Raw genomic sequence first — 9,017 nt, forward strand, 5'->3', positions numbered from 1 at the left:
CTGTATAAGACCCTTTTGCCTGTCACTCATAAAGGTAAACTTGGATCTGTTGTTTATATCCAAGTCATCACCAAGGCATTCCAAGAACCATTCCCAAGAGTTCAATGTTTCAGCTTCAACTACAGCATATGCAACAGGGTAGTATCCATTGTTTGGATCTAGAGCAACTGCTGTTAAAAGTTGACCAGGCCAAGCACTTTTAAGGAAAGCCCCATCCAGTCCCAACAGATCCCTACCTATTGCTTTGAACCCCTTTTTCAAAGACCCCAAACAGATGTATATCCTCTTGAATTGTCTTGTCTCAGATGTTGGATCTGAGCATTCTTCTAATTCAAGCTTCACTGTTGTATCTGGATTAGTCCTCTTCAACTCTTCAATATAATCCCTCAATAACCCATATTGGCCTCTGAAATTTCCAATTATATGTTCCCTGGCCAACATCTTTGCCCTATAAGCTTTCATCTCAGACACACCAACTTCAAACCTCCTTTGAAACCTTTCTTTGATGGATTTAACTTTCAGCTTTGGGTCATCTTGAAGATCAGTAACCAAATGGTTTGAGAGGAACCCGGCTGTGCAAGCATAAATTTCTCTAGATTGAAGGCATTTATGTTCATTTATCAACCTTGTAATTTTCCATGAAGCTGTTCTCTTTTGGTATGACAACAACAGTACCCAAGGGCATCTAATAACAAGTGGGTCTTTCCTTTTTCCCCTACCCCCAATATTTTTCTGGACTGGTCCCTCATCTATATTAGCACTGCTAGATCCAACCCCCTGCATGTGGGACCCATCTTCCATATCTCCTTCACACACAGCCCTCACCCTTACCAAATCATCTTTTCTTATCCTAATTTGTCTTATTGTTTCAACTGCATGTGCCTTGATCATATCCTTCACCTCTGCTTTTGTACCAAAAACTTGTCCCACATGGAAAAGATAATCCATGTCCCCCTCATTTCTTTGTTTCTCATTATACATCCTATCATTATCCAACATCACATCATCCATTTCTATGTCCAAACCCTCTAAACTACAATTTGCATCCTGCTGTTCAACTTCAAAATCAGTATGCAGTCTGAAATCCCTCATATCTACATCTACATCATGTGTTTCACCATCTTCATAGTTGAAGTCACTATCTGAATCACTTTCTGAATCTTCATCACCATCCCTAGTTTTCTTAACATTTTTAGATTTCTTTTTGTTCTTAGATTTCTTCACATTCTTTGGTTTCTTAACTGGACAACCCTCTAGATGTTCATCATCATTAGAACTCTCATCTCTCATTTCATAGTTAGAATCCCTACTATCATCAGTTCCACTTTCATCTGAACTTGAAGACTCATCTCCACTTTCTTCATCTGAAATTGAAGAATCTTCACTATCTCCATCCCCACCTCCATTGTAATCCATATCCACCTCCATCCCCACCTCCATCTACATCACCATTGTAATCAATCTCCACCTCATTTGTAGGTTGCACACCAAAAGCATCCTCTCCAAACATAGGGTCAAATTCTGGATCCTCATGACATATATCAATCTGGTCTTGTTGTTCAACAACACCAACATTATTCTCTTCTTGAACATTCACATTTGCATCCTGTTTGTCTTGTTCCACAACTACCTTTTGAACAACAACCTCATTTGTGCTATCTTGCCATTCCAACAACAACCTTTTCTTAACTGAGTTTGCTTTATCTAGTACGACCTCACTTGCAAGAAACTCCTCATCTGTTATCTCTTCAATGGTAAACTTTGAGGGTGAGCAGAAGTATGTGTGTACAGAGGTGAACTCATGCTCAACATACACATTCATTAACTGATTAAAAGCTCTAATATACTTAGCAAATCCCCTAACATCATCATCACTTCCCAAAGCTCTAAGCCCCCAATCCAATTCTGAACCCGGTACTACATAATGGTAGAATCTAACCTTATCTGTAGGATAGGATAATTCAAGCAAGATTCGATCAAGCTCGTGAACTGAAAACTTGTCAATATCTAGCATGTCAACAAAATGGACAACGGCTCTGTTATAAACCCGTCCAGGAAATTTGGTGAAACTGCCACCATGGTGCAGCTTGATCGTGAACAAATGTGGATTATTTACTACACAAACAAGATTAAACAGCTGTTAGTTAAATAAACCCAATTATAAACCCTAAAATTATAAACCCTAAAGTTTTAACTTACCATAAAACGCATCAGCATTTGATTGTTCATCATCTTCACGAATGTAGAATCGAGGAGGAGGAGGATCATCCATCTTACGTTTTTAAGTTTTGAGAATGATGTGCAATTTAAGGTATTAACTGTCGGGTTGTTGAGTCGAGTCGGATACGAGGGTTTTTAATCGCCGGGAATTGAATCGATTGAAAGGGAGGGGGAAGATTGATAAAGGGGGTTTAGTTGCAGAGATATATGAAAGGACAAAACTACCCTCACATGCGCCTCACGTGATGGGATTTAACTGACTTTTTCTAAACCAGTTAGCGTAAAGGACAAAACTTGTAGGAAAAAAAAGTTTAAAGTACACCGCCTGCAAAGAAACTAAAAAAAGGACACGAACCGTAATTCGTCTTATTTTAAAGGACAAAATTTGTAATTGGGTCTTAATAATATCTTAGTACAAAAACATGTTTTAAACCTAGATTTGGGTTGTACTAGATACATCACATAATGTCTCATTTCATGTGTACTACACTCTTAATTTGCAGTACAAAAGTAGTTTGATTATACCATCAATGCTCTAAATTCCACCACTATCAACAAGCACCTGGTTAATTGAATTTGGTTGCTAATTTACCTTTATAAATTCAAATCTTTCAGACCCTAGCCTTTATGCACCAGCACCACCTCTCCACAATCATTGCACCCAAAAAAAACATTTATTTTATTATCGATCAGGAAGATGGAGATGGAGCAGATACGCGACGAGAATGACAACGTTGTTGTTAAAAGGTTGCCACCGTGGACTGCGAACATAACATGTCGCGGACTCGTTGCGAGTGTTGTGATTGGTGTGGTTTATAGTGTCATTGTAATGAAGCTGAATCTGACTACTGGTCTTGTACCGAATCTAAATGTGTCTGTAGCTCTTTTGGCTTTCGTGTTTATTAAAGCATGGACCAAAGTGGTTCATAAATCTGGGTTTGTGACGACGCCATTTACGAAACAGGAGAATACGATCATTCAGACGTGTGCTGTTGCTTGCTACAGCGTTGCTGTTGGAGGTTTGTTTACTAATTAATTATCATGCTTTTTGTATGCTTGTAGTCCAGGTGATAATAATGAATATAAAATTGTTCATTTAAGTATGAACGAACATGAATACATGTCTAATATCAACATTCACTTATCTTTATTCAGTGACGTTCATTTACGCTCCTTTTGTTTGTTCATCTACCTTTTCTTCGTTTATGTTTGTTTACGTATTTATTTAAATTTATTGATCTGTCATACACTATGCAGTTAATGCGGTAAAAAATCGGTTAGCAGTCAAGGGCCGCTATTTGAGTTATAGGTTATCAACATTCACTTATTTATTTAAATACATGTCTAATATCAACATTCACTTATCTTTATTCAGTTACGTTCATTTACGCTCCTTTTGTTTGTTCATCTACCTTTTCTTCGTTTATGTTTGTTTACGTATTTATTTAAATTTATTGATCTGTCATACACTATGCAGTTAATGCGGTAAAAAATCGGTTAGCAGTCAAGGGCCGCTATTTGAGTTATAGGTTATCGTAGTGGGATAGCGGTGAGAAAGCGGTAATTTTAATATCATGCATCATATATATATATATATATATATATATATATATATATATATATATAGGGAGAGGATCTGGAGAAAACTCACATTTAGAGAGAAAACTTAAAAACTCCTAAAGAATTATTTTTAATTAAAAATAAAAAAATATTTTCAAAATTCTGTTTTAGCCATTATTCTTATATTTTCTTATATTTCACTCGAAAAATATAAAAAAAATAAAAAAAACAAAAAAAAAACCGCTGTAATGCACATACGTATTATCGTGCGATACCGTTGTATTACACATGTGTATTACTATGTATTTTTGAGTTTAATAGTGTTTTATTGCATATATTCAATATTTGTGTATTGTATATGTATAGTAGTGTTGTATTATATGGAAAAAAAATAATAATAAAATAAAAGTCGATGTGGTGCACATGTGCGTTAATGTTGTATTACACATACGTACTAATGTGTATTCGATGTGTGTATTAATCTTATATTGCATATATACAATAGTGTGTATCAAATATGTGCAATAGTGTTGTATTCTATGCAATACAAACACTTTTGCGTATATGCAATGCACACTATTACACATGCGCCGACGAGATTACCGACAAGTTTTTTTTTTTAACCAATAACAACATATAAAAATAATGGAAAAAAAAAGAAACTTCAAAAAAAATTTAAAAAAAAAGTTAAAAATAGTTTTTTAGAAGTTTTTAAAAGTTTTTAAGTTTTCTCTTTAAGAGGAGTTTTCACTAGATCCCACCCCTATATATATATATATATATATATATATATTAATAGTAATATCAAAAGTAAAAAACACAAAAGTATCAATAACTGAAAAATGATTCAATCATAAACAATGAAATCTTCCTTCGAGTCCACATCAACCAACGAATCGTTGGTAGACGAAAGAGCGAGAGCATAACTTTTCAAGGGGTTGAATAATAAAATTGGTTATAAACAAATAAAAGATCAAGTTTGAAGTTTGAGCTATTTTGGTCTTTTCTTAAATTAGCCCAAATATATCAACCTTGAAAAATTGGTGCTATGACCGCTATCTAGGAATAAAAAGTCGGTCAAATAGCAGCCAAGAGCGCCGCTAATAGCGGTTCCACTATTCTGGAGCGCTATTGGCACTGCTATTTTACAAAGGTCCGCTAACCGCTATCCCACTGCTATCCCACCGCTATCTCACCGCTATTGACTGCATAGGTCATACATCAGCCCCAGCATTGGGTAAACTTTCATTTTCTTTGTTGGCTTACGTTCAGTTAAATTCGTTTATTTTCGTTCATTTACGTTTGTTTGCTTACGTTCAGTTAAATTCGTTCATTTACCTTTGTTCGCTTACGTTCAATTAAATTCGTTCATTTACGTTTGTTCGCTTACGTTCAATTAAACTCGTTCATTTACGTTTGTTCGCTTACGTTCAATTAAACTCGTTCATTTACGTTTGTTCGCATACCTTCAATTAAATTCGTGTATTTTCATTCGTTTACGTTTGTTCACTTATGTTCAATTAAATTCGTTTATTTTCGTTCATTTAAGTTTGTTTATAGTATAAATGAACACGAACATGTTCATTTTCTTAACGAACGAACATGAATGAGAAAATCTTTTCGCTATTAATGTTCGTGTTCACTCGTTTGTTTGTTCGGTTAGAGTTAAACAAATGTACATGCAAATGAACATGGATTAACCAACACCGTTCACATTCGTTTGGTTCGTTTACAAATTACAAGCTTACTTTTCAAGATTTTTGATGCATGATTTGATTAATAATCAGTGATCAACGATGGTTTACACAGGTGGATTCGGATCATATTTATTGGGACTAAACAAGAAGACATACAAGGAAGCAGGTGTTGATGTAGAAGGTAACTCCCCAGGGAGTTATAAAGAACCTGGAATTGGTTGGATGACTGGCTTTCTGTTTGTTACTAGTTTTGTTGGGTTGTTGGCTTTGGTCCCTCTAAGAAAGGTCTGTACTCTATGCTTTAGCCACTTGTACTATCTTTAAAATTAAGTTGACCATTTGCATGGCCAACCATCTGATGCTTGTTTTTGTCATGCAGATAATGATCATAGACTACAAATTAGCATATCCTAGTGGAACAGCTACAGCAGTTCTCATCAATGGATTTCATACTCCAAAGGGAGACAAAATGGCCAAGTATGCCTCCATTTTCCCATAATATTAATTCATAAACACTTCATTTAACTTATTTATTTTATAAAATGTTGTTGCAGAAAGAAAGTTGTTGGCTTCAACAAGTTCTTGTCAGCGAGTTTTATGTGGGCTTGTTTTCAATGGTTCTATTCTGGTTCAGGAACATGTGGATTCACCTCTTTTCCTACTTTCGGGTTGAAAGCATTCAAGCACTCGTGCGTGTTTGTTGTTAGTTTTATCATTTTAAACATTCCAATGACACAATTATTGCAAAATTAATTATTTGATTTAATTTTTTGTGTGCAGGTTTTATTTTGATTTTAGTATGACTTACATAGGAGCCGGAATGATATGTTCACATCTTGTGAACTTATCATTGCTGGCAGGAGCCGTGCTATCGTATGGTGTTATGTGGCCTCTTATTGAAGACCGAAAAGGGGTTTGGTTTTCTTCAAGTTTACCTGAAAGCAGCATGAAGAGTTTAAATGGTTACAAGGTTTGATCTCACTTTTAAGGTTAAACTAATGAGTCTCTGTGAAGAGTCATATGATGATTTGAAACATTTGTAGGTTTTTGTATCAATCGCACTTATCCTAGGAGATGGACTGTATAATTTTCTCAAGATTGCAGTGTTTACTGCAAGAACAATATATCAGACTTCTCGGAAGATGCCTAAAACTAGTAAGTATTCCTCAAGTGCAGAAATTAGTAGATATGTTAGCAACCTTTTCGATATTATACAAGTGTACGGGATTCCATCCTAAAAGTGATTATGATATAGAATAATCAAAATCACATAATCAGTTGTATCCAAACAGGCTGATCATGTAAGAATTTGGATATAACAATATTAACCATACACAAGAAAGTTATCTCACTAATAGCAAAGGCACTGGTAAGGTCTTTGGAGGGCGGAATGTAAGTAAAACCGTATCTAGACATGAAAAGAAATATTGGAAACACATAGGTTCTTATAGGTCTAAACAACAGGAAACAAAGCATACCAAAAATATTGTATTAGTAAGCTACCAATAACAAAAATTGGTGAAAAGTATAGTAATGACAGATAAAAAGGCTTTAGATATTAAAAACACCAGTTTCTTGAAAACAATTATTTGGGACTCACCAATAATCATTTTCAAAACACAATCCCAAAAAACCCTCAAATTTGTTCCAAGGCGCGTTTTAACGTTCTTTTGAAATTTTCTAATACAGATCCAGAAGATATTGATCAACCTCGAGATGATTCTGTTCTAAACGAGGTGTTCATAAGGGAGAGTATTCCCTTCTGGCTAGCAGCTACCGGTTACGTTGCATTCTCCATTGTTTCCATTGTTGTCATCCCGCTCATGTTCCCAGAGCTCAAATGGTACTATGCTGTTGTTGCTTATATTATTGCGCCATCTATTGCCTTCTGTAACGCGTATGGTGCTGGTCTAACCGACATGAACATGGCATACAATTATGGTAAAGTCGCTCTCTTTGTGCTGCCTGCAATGTCCGGAAAACATCACGGTGTCATTGCCGGGCTCGTGGGATGCGGTCTAATAAAGTCCATAGTCTCAATATCATCTGACTTGATGCATGATTTCAAGACGGGCCATTTGACTTTGACTTCACCTCGGTCAATGCTTGTTAGTCAAGCTATTGGAACCACCATTGGATGTGTGGTGGCACCTCTTACTTTCTTTCTGTTCTACAAAGCATTTGATATTGGAAATCCAGATGGTGAATTTAAAGCTCCTTATGCTATTGTGTATCGAAACATGGCCATTTTAGGTGTTCAAGGTTTTTCTGCATTGCCTAATCATTTTGTACATCTTTGTTACCTGTTCTTCGGTTTTGCCATGCTGGCAAACTTTGTGAGAGACGTTGGTCCCGAGAAAATAAGGAAACTGATTCCTCTGCCAATGGCTATGGCTGTACCTTTTCTGGTCGGTGCTTATTTTGCTATTGACATGTGTGTGGGAACTTTGATTGTGTTCATATGGCACAAGGTTAATAAGCAGAAAGCTAATCTTATGGTTCCTGCTGTTGCTTCGGGTTTGATATGTGGAGACGGGTTGTGGATTCTTCCATCATCGATTCTGTCGTTAGTTCGGATTAACCCTCCGATTTGTATGAACTTTGTGCCTACTAAGAGCACTTAAAAGTGCTAGAATTTCTGTTAGTATAGATAATATTTTGTTGTTTTGTTTTCATATGTATACAGACTATATGGCATAGAGAGCAACAAGGCTATAGTATTATAAGATGTTTGAGTCAAGTTTCTAATGTTATCAAAGTTAGGTGCTTTCATTGACAAATCTAGGATTTTTTTATTGTTGTGACTCTTTGAAAATGTTGAATATATTGTCACTCAAGAGTAGTATACAGACGCGGCCCGAAAAGCTGACGCAAACCTAGCGCGAAATTTATGGGTTTGGGTTTGTACTTTCATTGTCATATTTGCCACCTCTTCTATACCTATCATTATAAGATAAGAAACTCATAAGATATTATGTGTTACTGATCAAACTTTAAATATATTTTAAACATCACATGAAAACAATGAGGTTTTAGGTTGTCACATCTAACCCATTTAATAGCGGGTGTGTTCTTTTTGACTTGTTTTGATTAACGGGTCGTGTTAGGTTGACCCACTAACCTGTTTATGACCGTCTAACCAACTTTTTGCAATCTGATTAACAACTTTACAACTTGATTATTACTTATCAACCCGTTTGACATAATAATTCCATTAAAAAGATCGTGCTCATTTTACACGATTTCAAATGCTTGCAAGTTAGGATTGAAGTTTTTAATATGAATAAAAATATAGGTCGTTTTTGGTTGACCTTTATAACACGTTTAGCAATTTACCCTACCAACCCAATGACACTCCTACACGTAATCATATCTCTTATCTCATAATCAGATATTAATCCTATCTTTTTACATAAGCCATCTGCCTCTTGTTATCAGTGACGATCCGATGTGCACTTTATTACTCACAAGCAATAACTTAAAACAAAACCTTTTGAAATATTTTAATAAAAAGAAAATATATATTCATCACTTTACAAT

General features: G+C 35.4%; 1 protein-coding gene across 13 annotated transcripts; it reads left to right on the top strand.

Annotated features, from left to right (window-relative positions):
- The first annotated feature begins 2,914 nt into the window (after positions 1 to 2,914).
- On the top strand, positions 2,915 to 8,107 carry LOC143601911 (metal-nicotianamine transporter YSL3-like). 13 transcript variants are annotated; one of them, XM_077079187.1, is made up of 8 exons: positions 2,915 to 3,239; positions 5,590 to 5,762; positions 5,857 to 5,954; positions 6,032 to 6,166; positions 6,258 to 6,447; positions 6,521 to 6,632; positions 6,862 to 6,918; positions 7,194 to 8,107. In XM_077079187.1, the coding sequence occupies exons 1-8, from the start codon at positions 2,918 to 2,920 to the stop codon at positions 8,099 to 8,101; spliced, it is 1,995 nt and encodes a 664-aa protein (XP_076935302.1). In that variant the 5' UTR covers positions 2,915 to 2,917; the 3' UTR covers positions 8,102 to 8,107. The 13 variants fall into 13 exon arrangements, with proteins under 13 accessions (XP_076935302.1, XP_076935309.1, XP_076935298.1 ...); XM_077079194.1 differs by lacking the exon at positions 6,862 to 6,918 and having other exon boundaries at positions 6,521 to 6,667; positions 7,214 to 8,107; XM_077079183.1 differs by lacking the exon at positions 6,862 to 6,918 and having other exon boundaries at positions 6,521 to 6,659; positions 7,167 to 8,107.
- Positions 8,108 to 9,017: the final 910 nt, after the last annotated feature.

Source organism: Bidens hawaiensis, unplaced genomic scaffold (genome assembly GCF_021521415.1).
Source record: "Bidens hawaiensis isolate Kalapana, Puna unplaced genomic scaffold, B.hawaiensis_p1.1 tig00057611_1, whole genome shotgun sequence".
Taxonomy (NCBI): domain Eukaryota; kingdom Viridiplantae; phylum Streptophyta; class Magnoliopsida; order Asterales; family Asteraceae; genus Bidens; species Bidens hawaiensis.

What these genes read in the sequence shown, in the direction of transcription:
- LOC143601911 (XM_077079187.1), top strand. Translation starts at nt 2,918, where the DNA reads ATGGAGATGGAGCAGATACGCGACGAGAATGACAACGTTGTTGTTAAA. An exon ending in CTACAGCGTTGCTGTTGGAG is followed by an intron (nt 3,240 to 5,589) that starts GTTTGTTTACTA and finishes TGGTTTACACAG; the next exon opens with GTGGATTCGGATCATATTTA. An exon ending in AAGGGAGACAAAATGGCCAA is followed by an intron (nt 5,955 to 6,031) that starts GTATGCCTCCAT and finishes ATGTTGTTGCAG; the next exon opens with AAAGAAAGTTGTTGGCTTCA.